Source organism: Staurois parvus, unplaced genomic scaffold (assembly GCF_062004578.1).
Source record: "Staurois parvus isolate SC_StPar_1 unplaced genomic scaffold, SC_StPar_1.0 ptg000008l, whole genome shotgun sequence".
NCBI classification, from domain to species: Eukaryota; Metazoa; Chordata; class Amphibia; order Anura; family Ranidae; genus Staurois; species Staurois parvus.
In genome coordinates this window covers 1,239,389-1,258,798 of record NW_028317804.1, presented here as the reverse complement: position 1 = coordinate 1,258,798, position 19,410 = coordinate 1,239,389, and the positions used below count along the sequence as shown (strand labels likewise).

Sequence of the window (19,410 nt, the reverse complement as noted above, 5' to 3'; positions counted from 1 at the left end):
TGTGTAAAATGGACCGACAGGGGGAGCAGTGAGGGCTGCACGCATGCTCGCTCACACCCAGAAAGTGACGTAAGGGTATGTAGCTTTGCCCAGAACCGCTGCTCGCCTGCTCATTTTGGGCAGGCAGTATATGCAAGTAGCTAAAAAAAAATACCCTTAATTTTTTTTTTTAAATTTTCTCAATATTTTATATATTTATTATTATTATTATTATTATTAAAAAAAAAAAAGACACTTTCATCAGAATAAACGTTAACATAACAACACTGTACTACTCTGGGGGGGCGATCAGGGATTTTTTTTTTTTAACCTTTTGCTTTGCAGGAGCAATAAAGATCATTGCTCCTGCAATGAAGTACATACTTTGAACTGTTAAGAATGGGTATGGTAATGACAGTTAAAAATAATAGTGATCTGTGATTGGCTACAGATGATCACATGATACAGGATGCTGTGATTGGCCCATGTACCATGTGAGAGCTGTGGGCCAATCACAGCTCACTAGAAAGGGAAGCAAAGCTGTTGTGCTATGCGATCACATGACCACCGGGATCCGTATTTCGCTGTGTTCTCAGTGCCCCCCTGTGTTACCACAGCCAGAGAGACGTACCAGTACGTCGTTCTGCCTGCACAAGCCGCCCGTCCGGAGTACATTGTGGGCGGGCAGTCCTTATGTGGTTAATCTAAACAGAAAAAAAAACAGGAACATTTTATCCAGGTTGCACAAAATGCCTGATATTCATCCAAACACACCTTTTGAAGTGTACTTATTCAGTTCAGCCCTTATACCTGTATACTGATATGGAACAGATCAATTGTTTAAAGCCATACGTTATTGAAAACATTTTATTCCCTGAAAACAAGATCCATAGAAAAACATCAAAATAGAAACAACATTAACAACATCCAAAAAATAAAAAGGCACACATTCACCATCAAACCAAAATGACATATTTAAAGCAATACACATTCTTATTTATTCAGTAATAACTTTGTCATTGCTTAAGATAACAATGTAATACATTTATAATTTTTATGGACAGATAAGGCTCTCTGTTGGCTTCAATGTTTTTGCACATTGATCAGAGTTAAATTAAAAAAAAAGATAAAAAGTATACATTTACTTTTTTATAACACCAAAAAATTCACATTAAAAAGGAAAGAAGATTTTAAAAGTTTTAAAGATTTTTAGTTTAGAACAATAGAAATAAAAAAAATCATAAAAATGATCACCAAGGGAAGAAAATGAAAGAGTTTGTAAAGGCTGATAGAGTGAACTAAGGATTAACAAGAGGTTAAATAGGATCAAATTTTATTTATTTATATTAGTCTTCAGGTTGCTTTAACTGATGACATATGCAAATCAAAACTTATGGTTCTGATCTGCAAATGAATGGAACAAAGTAAAATAAAGTAACAACTTCAGAACATATTTAGAAAGCAGTATCTATTCAACAAAGATTCTCTACAGGTGAATCTGAAAATCAAAACGTAGCAATTTTTGCATTTCTCAATATTACTACAATCATCTGCTCTCTCTCTCCCTCAATGGAAGCTCAAGGTTAATAGTTTCAGATATCAAACCATAGAATTCTTCAATTGACCAGTAACTCAATCTGACAATATTAAATCAACATATGTATACTTAAAAACATATAATAAATATCTTTTGTATAAAACATATTATACACTTAGAACATATAGCACCAAAAAGTGACAGATCTCCAAATCGGTCCAATGACCTAAACGCTCTAGTGGGAAGCAACCTTGTGTTAAAATGTATCTTTTTGTGATCACAGCAGATATTGCAGTCACTCATAGGTTATCCTCTGGGGGAATACAGCAAGAAATGTCTCTGTCAGTTTACATACCCAGGGAGGCTCAGTCCACTGCTGCTTTGCTTTACTCACAAAGAGTCTTTACTCCAAGCCACCATGTCAGCACTGGACCTCTACAAACACCACACTCCTTTCTTCCAGTGCTCTCCTGTGATGAGCAATGTTAACCCCTTCTTCTCCACAAATTGTGGTAATACTGTGATGCAAACAAACACAACCGCTTTTCCTTGAATAGTATAACAAATACTGTTTATTGTATAAGAACATCATTGTACCCACAAAGAGATCTGTAATACAGGCTTATCAGAACAGGTAATCCCTCTAGGTCAATCTGCTGGAGGCTGCCTCTCCCACTGCAGTAACCAAGGGCAACCAACTCAGAGACTGCTACAGTGCTCTGTTCTCCTATACCCATACACGTTTCATCAGTGGAAAGAGGCAAGTAACAGGAACTTCCTTATAGCTTGTTTGCTTGCATTAAAGTATAAACACAATTTGTGGAGAAGAAGAAGTTATTGTTGCCCATCAAAGGAGAGCATTGGAAGAAAGGAGTGTGGTGTTTGTAGAGATCCAATGCTGACATGATGGCTTGGAGCAAGAAAGGAATACAAATACTCTGAACCTTGGGAGTAGAGCAAAGCAGCAGTGGACTGAGCCTCCCTGGGTATGTAAACTGACAGAGACATTGCTTGCTGTATTCCCCCAGAGGAAAACCTATGATTGACAGTGCAATTACTGCTGTGATCACAAAAAGATACCTCTTAACACAAGTTTGCTTCCCACAAGAGCTTTTAGGATCACTGAATGGATCAATGTGTGGTACTGTATGTTCGAAGTGTATAATATGTTTTATACAGAGGATATTTAATATGTTTTTAGTATATGTAGGTTTATTTAATATTGTCAGATTGAGTTATTGATCAATTGAGGGATTGTATGGTTTGAGATCTGAAACTATTAACTTTGATCTTCCACTGAGGGAGAGAGAGCGTGCTGGTTGTAGTAATATCTAATCCACACAGCATGAGGTGTGTCATTAGTAGCCCTCTAACTAAGGAAGTGCTGTGGTACGGCATTTTATACAATTTTTGCAGCATTTTTGCATGTTTTTAAAAAAGTACGCAGTACATAAAGGGCAAACACATAATAAGCAATAGAAAAGTAGGCAAATTATGGCGTCTGGAGGTGGGCTTTAATTTGCTTTTAACTTTGTCAATCCAACACTACACTCACAGTTATCTAGTGGGATGGAAAGTCTGGGGATAATCTTGAAGCAAGCTGTCACTTTTTGAATTCCTTCCAGGGGCAGTATGCAATCTAACCAGAAAAAAAGATGAATGGAAGGGATATGTGATGACAAGGCAGGTCCACTTACTCATGGCCCCACTCACCTCAGTAATGGGTAACAGAAGCAAGACAACCATAAAATATCTGTAGTGCTGAGTAAAGGAGGTAGCTGGAGCAGGCAGGCCAGGAACTAGAGAAGAAAAAAAAAACCTTCGTATAACTTCCATAACACAAGCTATTCATAAATTGTAAATAAATTATTTCTCCAAATGCTAAAAGAGTTTACAGCAGGGGTCAGCAACCAGTAGATCGTTATCTACCAGTAGATCTCAGCCAGGTGACTGGTAGATTACAGTCAGGGCTTGCTGACTCACCATCCCAGAGCATCAAACAGACTGCAATGCAGAGGACTACTTGTAAATTTGGAGCTATAGAAGGGAGCAAGAGCCGCATAAGCCGATGTCTGCTCTGTAGTGCTGGCTCCTAAGCCCTGTCATGGTTGGTGGGTGTAGCACCTCCCAAGCATGACCCATTGAAGTGAATGAGACCATTCTGCAAGTACCCTGCAACCTTGTGCAGTATAGAAAAAAACAGGCAACAGTGTTATACTTTCTCACCCCTTACTTTAACCCCTTGAACCCTGCAGAAGCATGCAATTACAGGGCACTTGCAGAGTGGCCCCACTTTCTTGAATGGGTCTTTATTGACGGCGGTAGCACCCACCAAAAGCATCAGGGGTTGTAATTTCTGCTAGAGCAGGTATACACCTTTGGCTGCTGCCTCAGCAGCTAAAGGGGGTAAGGATTGTGAGTGATTAAACTGTGACTCAACTGCAGGATTTTACCCCACCCAACTTTACATGTGAATGATCCCTAAGAGTGCTGCTGCCAGATGCAACTAAGGGCTCACAAGAGCAGCAGGCACTGCTGATCCTCTACAAAATGATCCCAGCATGTTTGACAGGTGGTGAGGAGGCAATATGTTGCCTCCTCAACAGCTGATTTAAACCCATGAATGCCGTGCAATGCATGCTATTGTGACATGGTAGTACAATAGACAAAGGTTTAAATCAGCTGTGAGGAGGTGACACTAGGTGATCTTTGATTTCTCCCATGTTGCTCAGATAAATCTCCACCGCTTTAAGGTTGCCTACCCCTGGTTTACAGCCTTCCTGTTTTATCTTTAACCAATTGAAGACCAGGCCTATTCTGACACTTTTTGTTTACATGTAAAAAACAGTATATTTTTGCTAGAAAATTATTTAGAAATACCCAAACATTATTTATATTTTTAAGCAGAGGCTCTAGAGAATAAAACGGTGCATTTTGTAATTTTTTTTATGTCACACGGTATTCGCACAGCAGTTTTTCAAATGCAATTATTTTGTACAAAAATACACTTCAATTAATTTTAATGCACCAAACATAATTTAATACCCAATTGTTTGGTAAAATATAAAAGATGCTGTTACGATGAGTAAATAGATACATAATATGTCACGTTTTAAAACTGTGCACGCTTGTAGAATGGCGCCAAACTACAGTACTTAAACTCTCTATGAGCAATGCTTTCCAAGAGGCCCCAACTAGGAATGATGCTCTGCTGGACCTGGTAATCTCAAACGATGCAGAGCTTATTACGAATGTCCATATAAAATAACATCTGGGTAGCAGTGACCATAACATGATTTAATTTATTGTTAGCTGTAAACATCAAGCACATACAGGAAAAATAAAAACGCTAAACTTTAAGAGAGCTAATTTTTCAAGGCTGAGAGCTGCTCTCCAAGATTTATACTGGGAGGGAATATTGGCATCAATGAACACAACACAGAAATGGGAGTTCTTCAAAAAGACTGAATGAGAACACACTGGCCAACAAGTTCAAAAGGCTAAAAATCAAACCGATGTCGCTTACGGACAAAGTTAAAAAAGCTATAGAGAATAGGAAGAGAGCTTTTATTAAATATAAAAATGAAGGAACGCTATCATCGTTTAAACATTACAAAGAATATAACAGAATATGCAAAAAGGAAATAAAGGCTGTAAAAATTGAAAATGAACAACAGATTGCAAAAGATAGCAGGACCAACCCCAAAAAATTCTTAAAATATATTAATAGCAAAAAAAGGTCCGGTCCGAGCATGTAGGTCCTTTACAAAATAATTTAGAGTGGGTGACTGGGGACGAAGCTCTGTGTATACAAAGGAGCATGGGGGAGCTCTTGTCCATAATGGGCATGGTATTGACACAACTCCAGATGATCCACAAATATTTAGACAGAATAAAGATGAATAAAGCACCTGGACCGGATGGCATACACCCACGGGTACTTAAAGAATTGAGCTCTGTCATTTCAAAGCCATTGTTTCTAATTTTTAGGGACTCTTTGATGACTGGCATAGTACCACTGGATTGGCGTAAGGCCAATATGTGGTGCCAATATTTAAAAAGGGTTCAAAATATTTACCAGGTAATTATAGACCTGTTAGTTTAACTTCTATAGTTGGGAAGATACTGAAGAGTTTAATAAAATACCACATAGATGAGTTCTTGCTGGAAAAAAATATTTCAAGCCACATGCAGCATGGTTTCATGAAAGACAGAAGTTGTCAAACAAATCTGATTTCTTTTTATGAGGAGGTGAGCAAAACCTTGGACAGAGGGGTGGCGTTGGACGTGGTATACTTGGATTTTACAAAAGCATTCGACACAGTTCCCCAAACATGGCTAACGTGTGAGGTAAAGTCTACAGGCTTAGAAAAATCTGTATGTAAATGGATAGAAAACTGGCTAAAAGATCGTATTCAGAGAGTAGTGGTTAATGATTCATACTCTGATTGGTCTAGGGTTGTCAGTGGTGTACCCCAAGGTTCAATGTTGGGACCCTTACTTTTTAATACATTTATAAATGATATAGGGTCTGGGATTAAAAATACCATTTCAGTCTTTGCAGATGACACCAAGCTGTGCAGTGGAATAACGTCCTTACAGGATGTCTCCAACTTACAATCCAACCTCAATGCACTGTTGGGCAACTATGTGGCAAATGAGGTTTAATGTTGATAAATGTAAGGTTGTGCACTTGGGGGCTAAGAATATGCATGCATCATACATAAAGTAGCATAAGCATATAGTCCTGGGCTGGACGATAGACTGCACAGAAACTGGAACCACACATGGGATGCCTAGAAGATGCATGCCTTGCTGCCAACGGACCAGGGAAATCCAAATGAACTGCATACAATCATTATCCTTTGTGAGTATATTACCATGTTTTATACAATAAATTAATGTTTAATGTATGCACTAGGCCTGTGCGCCTTCTGTTTGTTTCTTTGTATGCACCATACATACAAGGAGAGAGTACAACTGGGGGAATCAATGGTGGAGAAGGATCTGGGAGTTCTGGTAGATCACAAGCTTAATAATGGCATGCAATGCCAAGCTGCGGTTTCTAAAGCGAGCAAAATCCTCTCTTGTATTAACAGAGATATAGACTCCAGAGAGAAATATATCATATTACCCCTGTACAAATCATTAGTAAGACCTCACCTCGAATATGCAGTTCAATTTTTGGCACCAATTCACAAAAAGAACATTGGGGAACTGGAGAACGTACAGAGAAGGGAAACCAAACTGGTAAGAGGCATAGAGGAGCTCAGCTATAAGGAAAGATTAGAGGAACTGAATTGATTCTCTCTTGAGAAGAGGAAGGGGGGATATGATCAACATGTATAAATACATCAGTGGTTCATATAGTGAACTCTGTGTAGAGCTATTCACCCTGAGGTCATCAGAGGACAAGTGGGTACTCTATGTCTGAAGGAAAAGAAGTTTAATCTCGGAAAGGTTTCTTTAAACACAGAAAGGTTTCTTCACAGTAAGAGCTGTGAAAATGTGGAATAGACTCCCTTAAGAGTTGGTTCTGTCCAGCTCAGTGGATTGCTTTAAAAAAAAGGCTTGGATTCTTTCTTGGATACACAGAATATAACTAATATACAGGTGAAACTCAAAAAATTAGAATATCGTGCGTGCAAAAGTTCATTTATTTCAGTAATGCAACTTAAAAGGTGAAACTAATATATGAGATAGACTCATTACATGCAAAACAAGATAGTTCAAGCCATGATTTGTCATAATTGTGATGACTATGGCTTACAGCTCATGAAAATCGCAAATCCACAATCTCAAAAAATTAGAATATTGTGAAAAAGGTGCAATATTCTAGGCTCAAAGTGTCCCACTCTAATCAGCTAATTAAGCCATAACACCTGCAAAGGGTTCCTGAGCCTTTAAATGGTCTCCCAGTCTGGTTCAGTAGGAATCACAATCATGGGAAAGACTGCTGACCTGACAGTTGTGCAGAAAACCATCATTGACACCCTCCATGAGGAGGGAAAGCCTCAAAAGGTAATTGCAAAAGAAGTTGGATGGTCCCAAAGTGCTGTATCAAAGCACATTAATAGAAAGTTATGTGGAAGGGAAAAGTGTGGAAGAAAAAGGTGCACAAGCAGCAGGGATGACCGCAGCCTGGAGAGGATTGTCAGGAAAAGGCCATTCAAAAGTGCTGGGACTTTCACAAGGAGTGGACTGAGGCTGAAGTCAGTGCATCAAGAGCCACCACTGTGCTTCATTAAGTCCAGGGTCAACGCAGCCGTCTACCAGGAGATTTTGGAGCACTTCATGCTTCCTTCTGCAGACAAGCTTTATGGGGATGCTGACTTAATTTTCCAGCAGGACGTGGCACCTGCCCACACTGCCAAAGGCACCAAAACCTGGTTCAATGACCATGGGATTACTGTGCTTGATTGGCCAGCAAACTCGCCTGACCTGAACTTTCTTGCTTTGCATGTAATGAGTCTATCTCATATATTAGTTTCACCTTTTAAGTTGCATTACTGAAATAAATGAACTTTTGCACGATATTCTAATTTTTCGAGTTTCACCTGTTTATTAACATTTATAGGTAAAGTTGATCCAGGGAATAACCGATTGCCTTTCAGAGGGATCAGGAAGGAATTTTATCCCCTGCAGGAGCAAACAATCATGCTTTGCTGGGTTTTTTTGCCTTCTTCTGGGATCAACTGTGGGTGTAGGATAATAACTTTTTTTTTTTTTTTTTAATGGTTGAACTGGATGGACTTTTGTCTTTTTTCAGCCAGACTAACTATGTAACTAGTAGACCCAGATTTATCAGAAAAGAGTACCTCTCACTGCCTATTGCTATCACAGGGGATATTTACATTTCCTGTGATAAGAATAAAAAATGATAAAACAAAATGAAAGGGACAGTGTAAAAATAATAAAAAAAAGCAAAATAAATCTTTTAAAAAAAAAAAATTCACACCCACCCCCATACTTGTGTGCAAAGGCAAACGCAAGTAGCGGTCCTGTGATGGTATGTAAACAGAGATTGCGCCCTGCATTTGAGGTATCACCGTGAACGTCAGATTGAGGACAGTAATTCTAGCACCTCCTGTGTAAATCTAAAGTGGAGACTTGTAAGGGCTTTTAAAGTGTCGCCTATAGATATTAAAAATGTATGCAGTTTGTTACCATTGCATTAGTGTGCACAATTTTAAAACATGTCATGTTTGGTATCCAATTACTCTGCCTAACATCATCTTTTATATTTTATCAAACAAGTGGGCAAAATATTGTGTTTTTGTGCATTAAAATGTGTATTTTTTCCCAAAAATTTGTGTTTTAAAACTTGCTGCACAAATACTGTGTGAAATAAAAAATTTCAACACCCACCATTTTATTCACTAGGGCCTCTGCTTTAAAAAATATATATAATGTTTGAGGGTTCAATGTAATTTTCTAGCAAAAGAAACTAGTTTTTTATGTAAACAAAAAGTGTCAGAAAAGGTTTGGTCTAAAAATGGTTAGGAAAGTGGGTGGTGTGTGACATAAGCTTCTAATTTTGGCCCTGAAATGCCAGGATAGCAGAAACACCCACCAAATGACCCCTTTTTGGAAAGCAGACACTCCAAGGTATTTGATAAGGGGCATGTAGAGTATTTTGAAGATCTCATTTGTTGCCACAAGTTTTTGGAAAAGGAAGAAAGAAAATGAAAATGTATTTTTTCTTTTTCAAAACCCTATACAAAAATTATATCTGCAAAATACTCACAATGTCTCATCAAATTCCTTGGGTTGTCTACTTTCCAAAAAGGAGTCATTGGGGGGGGGGGTGTTTGTACTATCCTGGCATTTTAGGGCCTCCGAAACTGTGATAGGTAGTGAGTAAGTGATATGAGCAAATATTCCCTTTGAAAGCCTGGAGCTGGTCACTGGATTTTGGGGGCCTGTATGTGGCTAGGCTGCTAAATAGTCTCTCACATGTGACATCCCCAAACTCGGGAGGAGTAGCAGAATGTGTTTTGGGGTGTTATTCTACATATACCTATGGCATGCGCAAGAAATATATCATTCAAGTAACAACACTATGTAAAAAAAAGCGTAATTTTCCAAAAATTTGTGGCAAAAAATAAAATGATCCATGGACTCAACAAGCCTCTGCAAATTACTTGTGGTGTCTACATTCCAAAAAGAAATCATTTGGGCTTTTTGCACTGCCCTGGCATTTTAGCATCTCAAAAAATGTGACAGGCAGCCAGAAAGTAAAAGCTGCATAAATTGCAATATATATATATATATATATATATATATATATATAGATACACACACACACACCATAGTTTGTAGACGCTATAACTTTCACACAAACCAATTAACATATTGGGATTTCTTTTCACCAAACACATGTAGCAGAATAAATGACTAACCTTGAGGTTACTATATACTTTTTATAACCGAAAGTAACAAATATAGTTTTTTTTTTTCAAAATTATCAGTTTTTTTTTTCCGTTTATATCTCACATCATAAAAAAAACCCAGTGGTGATCAAATACCATCAAAAGAAAGCTCTATGTGTGTGAAAAAAGGACATCAATTTTGTTTGGGTACAACACTGCATGACCACGCAATTACCAGTTGAAATAGCGCAGTGTCGAATAGCCAAAAATGGCCTGGTCATTAAGGGAGGTAAATCTTCCGGAGGGCAAGTGGATATGATGATTACTACTGTGCTGAAGACTGTTTAGGTCTTAATTGGTAAATACCACTTTGTATTTAAGCTTTCACTATTTCCTATGGGGATTTGCTGATTCTCTTGACCACGTATCTTTGTTTGCCCCCTCATATGTCTGTATTGGCTTAAATTCGAACTGTCTATATTTTTCGGTACCACATGGAACTGTCTTTGTATTGTTCTTTGAAACTCAATAAATCAGTTTTTGTTAGAAAAAAAATATTCATACTAGACCCTCATGAAATACGGTCTGCTATGAATATAGCAGGAAATTCTGTGTCAAAAATTAAAAGCTATATAGAGTTCCTCTTTAAAATCATAACAGACCCTTATCAACTAATAGAGTCTTATATGAATATAAAGGGAAACTCAGTCACAAAACTAAACTATCCATACCAGACCCTCATCTGGGGTTAATGTCTGCTATGATTATAAAGGGTAACTCGGCTGCAAAACTAAAGTATGGTGTTCTCCCCCAATATTCATACCATACCCTCATCCAGGATTAGGGTCAGCTATAATTCTAAAAGTCGATTGGGGTTCCTCTTTAATATCCTAACCCTCATCCAGGATTAATATCTGCTGTGATTTCAAAGGGTAAATCCACTGCAAAACTAAAATGCGGTGTCTCCCTTTAATGTCCATACCAGATCTTCACCCGGAAATAATGTTTACTGTGATTATAATGAGAAACTATGTGGCAAATCTAAAGTGTAGGGTTCTCCCCCAATATCTATAACATACCCTCATCCAGTATTTTGGTTTGATTTGAATATAAAGAGTAACAAAAATAAAATGTGATCTTCCCCTTTAATATCCACACCACAGCCCCATACAGGATTAGGGTTTGTTATAGAAGGGAACTGTGTCAAAAAATTAAAAGCCAGTGGAGTTCCCCTTAGTGGCACAGCGCAATGAAAATTCTGGACCGAAATTGAAACTTTAGGATGCACTTGGCTGAAAACTGAAACCGAAATGGACAATTTTTAACACAGTTGTATTATATTTGCCTTTTTAACCATTTGCCCTCCAGAAGATTTACCCCCCTTCCTGACCAGGCCATTTTTTGCGTTACAGTGCTGTGTTATTTAACTCACAATTGGTCATGCAACACTGCATCCAAATTAAATTTATGTTCTTTTTTTCCACACAAATAGGACTTTCCTTCGGTGGTATTTCATCGCTGGTGCGGTTTTTATTTTTTGCGCTATAAAAAATGGCTGAAAATTTTGAGAAAAAAAACAATATTTTGGACTTTTTGCTATTAAACATGTCCAGTAAAAAAATTGTAAAAATCAAATTGTCAGAAATTTAGACCAGAATGTATTCTGCTATATGCCTTTGCTAAAAAAAAAAAGTCCCAATACATGTAAATTAATTGGTTTACATGAAAGTTATAGCATTTACAAACGGCGGTATAGATACTGGGATTTTTTGTTCTATTAGTAATGTCGCCTATCAGCGACTTATAGCGGGACTGCGGCGGGCATTCTGACACTGGGGGGAACCGACTTGGTGTCACTGACATCCCCAGTGACACCAATACAGTGATCAGTGCTATTTAAAAGCACTGACACTGTACTAATGGCACTGGGCAGAGAGGGGTTATGCACAGCCATGCAAAGCAGTGTGCAGGAGCTGACGGGAAAGAACTGTTTTGTTTACAAACAGTTCTCCCCCTTATCGGAGATGCTCGGCAATCACCGGGCGCCAGCAAGTAATCACCGGTCCGGACCCGGTGATTGACAGCTGAAGCCGCGAATAGCGGCGCGGGTAGGGCTTGTGCGTACCCCCTCCCCGGAAATTCAAAATCACGTGTGTGTATATATGTGATGTTGTGCACCCGTGCCGCCATGTCGCAGTACTTCTGCTATAGCGCGGACAGGAAGCAGTTAATTAATCTCATGAATTTAAATTAATATGAATTTAACAAATACAATCCCGTAACTTAAAATAACTTTTATGGAAAGTAACACAAACATTGGAAAATAAAATGAAATATATATAAAATTAAAAAACTTAAATAGAGGAGTTTTTGCATTTAAGTCACTGGGATGCCAATTAACACAAAAGTTGGACAGAAAATAAAATTAAATATATATATAAAATTTAAAAAGTAGTTTTTGCAGTGAAGTCAATGGAACATGATTGTCCAATTAAATCAATAGGGGGTGTTTTTGCATTAAAGTCAATGGGACGCGATTTTGCAATGAAGTCAATATTATCGACACTTTTTTTTTCTATCGGCAAAACATTGATAACCCTATTTTCGGCCAATACATTGGTCCATTACTAGTTCCTCTTTATTAACCCAACCCTCATGCAGGATTAATATCTGCTATAATTCTGAAGGGTAACTGCTACAAAAGTGTGGTGTTCTTTAATATTCACACCAGATCCTTACCCAGCATTAGTGTCTCATATAAATATAAAGGGGAGCTCTGCAGTTTACAAAAAAAATTGATGGATTCTGCCTTAATTTTCATACCTGACCATTATCTAGGATTATGGTCTGCTATGATTATTAAGAGAATAAAAAATAAAAAACTGTGTGGGGTTCCCCTTTAATATCATACCACATCCTCATCCAGGAATATTGTCTGATATGAATATAAAGGGTAATTCTGCCACAACAATAAAGTGTTGGGTTCCTCTTTAATATCCATACCAGGCCCTCAAGCAGAATTGGGGTCCGCTATAATCATAAAGGGCAACTCTCCAGCTGCTTTCAATCACAGCCGCTGAGGATGTTGCTGGGGTGGGGCTGAGCTGTGCTCTGTGTATCTTATGGACACACAGAGAAGACTCAAGAGCAAACATGCATGAGTGCCCTCAGAGCAAGCGATTTGTTAGGGTGCGGGAAAGGAGAGGAGTGAGGATGTTCTGTGCAACACCATTACACAAAGCAGCTACGTATGATGTAAGAATGGTACGTACGTATCATTTTGTGACTTCCTTAAAGCACTCCCACTTTCTGCGTGATCCCTTCCTGCTGTACAGTACACAGAGAAATGGATTGTGCGCGGTAATACCAGAATTCCAATCCTCCCCTTTCACCACCCACATAATGGCATAGAAACGCCCACAGTAACCTGAAGACCCACCTACTACACCACAACTGGTACAAGTGACTCCCATTGCCCGCCCTGAAACTACAGAGGTTCAAAGGATCATGGGGAATGTAGTATCAGGACTGGCAAAAAAAGGAGGCAGGAAGTCATATCACTTTGAGATTCATCCAGGAGGAAGTGACATCACAGGCACAGCATATAGATGTAAACAGCTAAAGGTGGTATATAAACTGACAGTATGGCTGTGATTCATTCACATACATAATGCATCTTTTGCTTTGGAAAAGTTGGAGATCATCTTTCAAGTTTTTGAGTTCAAGTACACTCTAAGTTTGTTACCTTGAGACAACGGCACCCTGACGGCAACTACTGCGCCAATCCCCAAGTGCTGCTATGTAGGAGACTACATTTAACAATATTTTAATATACACAACTGGATTTTTATTGTATATCTTGCCTGGAGTTCATTTTTAACATAACTTTTCGAGCGCATGTCTTACTTACCTGTATAATGACAAGGGTTAATTGACATTGTAATAGAAATAGGAAGCATTTCCTTATACCATATGTAGCGTGGCGAGCCTGGAAGACAAACCACCAAACATTTAAGTATAAACAGTAATGCACAATTCCCACATATACAATAAGTTTGGGACATTAAATATGACCTGCTGTGCAACTGAGTGATTTGATTCAACCCATTATCGGCTACTTCTAAACTCCAGGTTGGTGGCACTGCCCAATGGGGCACTAAACATAAAGTAGGCTGTGAGCAGGAATATATTACCCTGCATGATACCACCCTATTATTACTCTGTCTAGTGCCATCCCATTCACCAATACTTTACACTCTCCACCTTGGGGAGATCAGAAGACAAACTGGCAGGATCACTGCAGGAAGGTTCTGCCCAGAAGATTTCACAATGTAAAAAGCAAGTGAGACACAAGGCATACACGTTTATTTTGTATGAAAGACCAGTTACTGTATATAGATTAATAACAAAATACATGACATACTGTAAATGATTTAAGAATTAATCATCAAGCAAAATTGTATGTAACTGCAGTAGAAAAATGTATCTGCCTACATATTTTGAAAGAAGGACAGCTCAGGTAGCAAAGCATTACTGAGAGCATAATCATGAAAACAGAGGGGCGAGACCCTAAATGATTTTACGAGGACAAAAAAATGGGATTAACTTACCAATAAAATATTTACTTTGGAATACAGTACACCAGATTCTTAAGCCAGCCATACACTGTCAGGTTGCTTTTTGCTCGGTTAGTAAGCCGAACAAAAAGAAAAAAAAAACTAGCACTATTTTTCCATCTACACAAACAAGATATCAGTGTATGGGCAGCATTAGTCTTCACCATTGGAATATGCTGCTACCTTCAAGTAATTGGATACTAAAAAAAACAACAAAAAAAAATGCTGGGATATCCTCCATATAACCCCTCCCACCCCCAGAAAGCCTAAGTGTAGTAGCAAGCAATAGGCCGATCATAAGAACAGAGGGCAGGGACCCATGTCCTGTACAACTTGTACTGGTTACCCAAAAAAATCCCATTTTCTTAATCATGCAGTGCAGGACACAGAAGTCTAACTATGCGACATCCAAAAGAAGTCCAACTGAGGGGTGGGCAACACTGCAATCAAAACACCAACAGGCCCACATGTCAATAATTTAGAGAAGGGCTCAACAGAACTCAAAGCGCAACCTGGAGCACCAAACATCTGAAACTGGCCTCAATGAGTCGGACAAATTAAAAGGAGTAGCAGCTGAGAGATAAACTTATATTGTGGGTACCACAGCAAAAGAATGGAAATAAACTTTCCACAGCATTTACAGGAACAGAACAGAGAAATGTCAAAACACTTTCTTAGCTAAGGAAAATACAGAAGAAAACATCTTAAGAAAAAAGAAGCCATGGCTTCTCACAACCTTGTCCATGATGAAGATAAGAAGGGCTGCTTACCATTGAATATCTAGAACCCACCCAACAGAAGCTGGGTAGTAAAGAAGGCAATCACGGTAATAAGGCTAGCCAGGAAAACAGATATTATACCTGTTAACTCACCTTCAAGGATGGCTTAGCAGAGAGAGACTCCTCCCACCTAGCACAGGAAACACACTCAGCTCCAGATGATCCACATTGGCTCACAACTGATATGATCCAAAAATATTTAGACAGAATAAAGGTGAATAAAGCATCTGGACCGGATGGCATACACCCATGGGTCCTTAAAGAATGAAGCTCTGTCATTTCAAAGCCATTGTTTCTAATTTTTAGGGACTCTTTAATGACTGCATAGTACCACTGGATTGGCGTAAGGCCAATGTGGTGCCAATATTTAAAAAGGGATCAACATCTTTAGCAAGTAATTACAGACTTGTTAGTTTAACTTCTATAGTTGGGAAGATACTGAAGAGTTTAATAAAAAGACCACATAGATGAGTTCTTGCTGTCAAAAAAATATTTTAAGCAACAGATAGCATGGATTCATAAAAGACAGAAGCTGTCAAAAAAATCTGATTTCTTTTTGTGAGGAGGTGAGCAAAACCTTGGACAGAGGGGTGGTGGTGGATGTGGTATACTTGGATTTTGCAAAAGCGTTTGACACAATTCCCCACACAAGGCTAATGTGTAAGGTAAAGTCTTCGGGTTTAGAAAAATCTGAATGCAAATGGATAGAAAACTGGCTAAAAGATCGTATTCAAAGAGTAGTGGTTGATGATTCATACTCTGAATGGTCTAGGGTTGTCAGTGGTGTTCCCCAAGGTTCAGTGTTGGGACCCTTACTTTTTAATATATTTATAAATAATATAGGGTCTGGGATTAAAAATACTATTTCAGTCTTTGCAGATGACACCAAGCTGTGCAGTGAAATAACGTCCTTACAGGATGTCTTCAACTTACAAGCTGACCTCAATGAACTGTTTAATTGGGCAACTATGTAGAAAATGAGGTTTAATGTTGATAAATGTAAGGTTATGCACTTGGGGGCTAAGAATATGCATGCATCATACATACTAGGGGAAGCACAACTGGGGGGATCAATGGTGGAGAAGGATCTGGGAGTTCTGGTAGATCACAAGCTTAACAATGGCATGCAATGCCAAGCTGCGGTTTCTAAAGCGAACAGAATCCTCTCTTGTATTAAAAGAGGTATAGACTCCAGAGAGAGAGATATACTTTTTACCCCTGTACAAATGATTAGTAACACCTTATCTGGAATATGCAGTTCAGTTTTGGGCACCAAGTCACAAAAGAGAACATTGAGGAACTGGAGAAAGTACAGAGAAGGGCAACCAAACAAACTAAACTGATACGAGGCATGGAGGGTATCAGCTATGAGGAAAGATTAGAGGAACTGAATTGGTTCTCTCTTGAGAAGAGGAGATTAATGGGGGATATGGTCAACATGTATAAATACATCAGTGGTTCATATAGTGAACTCGGTGTAGAACCTGAGTGGACTGTCCACTATTAGATTTGTAATTATATAAGACAGATCCACTAAGCTTGGGAGAGCACATTCCCCCTTTAAAAAAAGTTCTTTTAGCATTTAGATTGCTATCGATTACCCCTTTTTTATAAATCGTATCTAGAGTACAGCTTACAGTATGTAACATCCCTTATTCTGGGATAATTGGTCTGAGTGGCTTGTCTCCTTTAAGACCAATTTTGATTTACATCAGGCAGTTTAGTAAAGCTTGGGAGAGTATATTCCCCCTTTAATTAGTTTTTCCAGCATAGAGATTGACACAGAACAGTTTTTAAACTGTATGTTGAATATAGCTCAAAGTATGCAAACCTGACAGAATTTATGACTCCCTTTGGGAATATACTGTGTTGGTTTACATCTTATTAATATTCCGTTAAAAGATTTGGGCATTATTGGTAAGCGTGGGTATTTTTTTCCCTTTAAGAACCCCATTGCTGTATTTTATGCACTAAATTTACTTTACGATTTAATTTAAAGTTTTGTTTACTAGCCCAAGCATATCCAGCATATGTACACTGTATTCAGCAAAGTTGCAGGTAATTATAGATAGATTCGGGCAAGTAATTAAATGACACAGCTACAGCAAGTGATTTAATCACTGCTGTGTATAAATAACATCTCCAAAATGGCAGATCTTGCACTTCCTGATGATGATCCATTGATCGAAACCGGTCGAGGTTTGATGACGCAACTGCTGCTGATGTCATTTCTGCCCTTTGGAACGCACGCTGGAACGCTGTCGCCATCTTGGTTCCTATTCACAGGCAGCAAGGCTGAATACACTGAGTGCCAGGTTATGGGCACTTTGCTTGTGAGTTTTATTCTTATAATCTCTCCCCATCATTAAAGTTTTTTTATGCTTTTACACTATGGGATGTTTGCTTTTGTTTCTGTTCACATGCTGAAACTTGGTTTAGTGCCTGGGAGGAGAGCAGAAAGTTTACAAAAAGTTTGAAATTACACTGTGATTTATATCCACGCTGGTCATAATCCTATTGGTTACTATCAGCCAGATCGCATGATTCCCATTCTTGCCATCACGTAGTGGGCTAGTCCCAAACCAGGCGCTTAAGACCAACCTAGAGATAGGTGGACCACGGCTAACTGTGAGTGCACATCCATGTGGGGCACTGATTGAGCACAAAGGAGCACCTGTCATTTTTGCACGTAGTTCACCAATTAGTATTCAACACCTGGTCACTTTATTTTTCTGAATTGGGACTGAATGTTACAACAATTTTTGTTGTTTCTTGCTGTTTATTATCATATATCTCATAATCAGCTGGCTTTTCTTTTCTTTTTTGACCAGTATTGATAATAATTCTTTGCAGTACAGTAAATTATTTATTTATACCCCATCAATTTGTGATTGGGATATATTTTTCTATTATTTCCTTCATATGATATTGTTAATGTATAGTACTTTATTAAACTACCATTGGCTATTACTGTTAATTGTCCAGGCAGGTTGGTTTTTTCCTCCTTTAGCCCTGCTGCGGGCAAGCAGCGTGTGCTCACCTGTCAGGTGAAGCAATTGGAAGCAGCGCTGCCGCCGATTGCTTTCACACAGAGCCAGCCTCTCCACGCCCCTGCCGTGAGGTTTCCTGGGCTCTGCTTGCCCATCTGCGGGCCTGGCTCGCCGTTGACTAGAGGGGAGGGAGAAGAGCGAACAAGTCCGCTCCCCTTCCCTTCTTGTGCTGACCCGGAAGTGACGTTACGATGAGAGATTGCAATACAATCCCCGGGAAAGAATGTAATATGGTGCAATGTGTACCACATTACACTCAATGAAGCAGAGGGGAGACATGCAGGGTCTATCCCCTATGTGATGAAAAAAAAAAAAAAAATATTGAGGCCCCCACCTCCACATACATGCACGTACAAACGTAAAACCAAACGCTGGGGCGCCTACGCATACAACCGTCCATTGCGATACTCATGTCACATATTGCCGCGCACGCCAGGATGAGAGCGATAATTCTAGCACCAGATCTCCTCCTTACACTATACTGGTGATCTATAAGGAGCTTTAAAAATGTTGACCTATAGAAAATATTGGGTACTAAAGTTCGTCGCCATTTCACGAGTGCGCACAAATTTAACTACTTCCAGTCCGGACACTTTTACCCCCTTCCTGACCAGGGCAATTTTCAGAGCTATCACACTTTGAATGACAATTGCGCGGTCATGCAACACTGTACCCATATGAATTTTTACCATTTTTTTGAGACAGATAAAACTATATTTTGAAGTATTTATTCACCGCTGGGATTATTATTTTTTTTGCTATGTAAATGAAAATGTCCAAAAAGTTTGAAAAAAAGTTTTTTCTTATAACATTTTGCAAATAAATAATATTTCATCATAAATCTTGGCCAAAATGTATTTCGTTATCTTTTTAGTAAAAAAAAAAAAAAAAATACGCCAAATTAGTTTATAACCAACAATTATAGTTTTTAAACATTTTTTTTTACATTTTTATTTTTTTTTTAAATTATTATTTTATTTTATTTTTTTTTACATACTGTCACCCTAGCAGTACAGTGTCACCATGGTGACACTGCACTACTTTTGGGGGGTGATGAAGATATTTTTTTTTTTTTAA

The 19,410-nt window shown here is 38.6% G+C and overlaps 1 protein-coding gene across 3 annotated transcripts in view; it reads right to left on the bottom strand.

The window, feature by feature from the left end:
* TMEM94 (transmembrane protein 94) overlaps positions 1–19,410 on the bottom strand; it is a 226,028-nt gene that overhangs the window by 28,292 nt on the left and 178,326 nt on the right. For all 3 annotated transcript variants that reach the window (XM_089668748.1, XM_089668743.1, XM_089668746.1), the window contains 2 exons: positions 13,799–13,876; positions 3,230–3,315 (listed from right to left, as the gene is read on the bottom strand). In XM_089668748.1, coding sequence (XP_089524874.1) covers positions 3,230–3,315; positions 13,799–13,876 — 164 coding nt within the window. The remainder of the gene's footprint in view (positions 1–3,229; positions 3,316–13,798; positions 13,877–19,410) is intronic.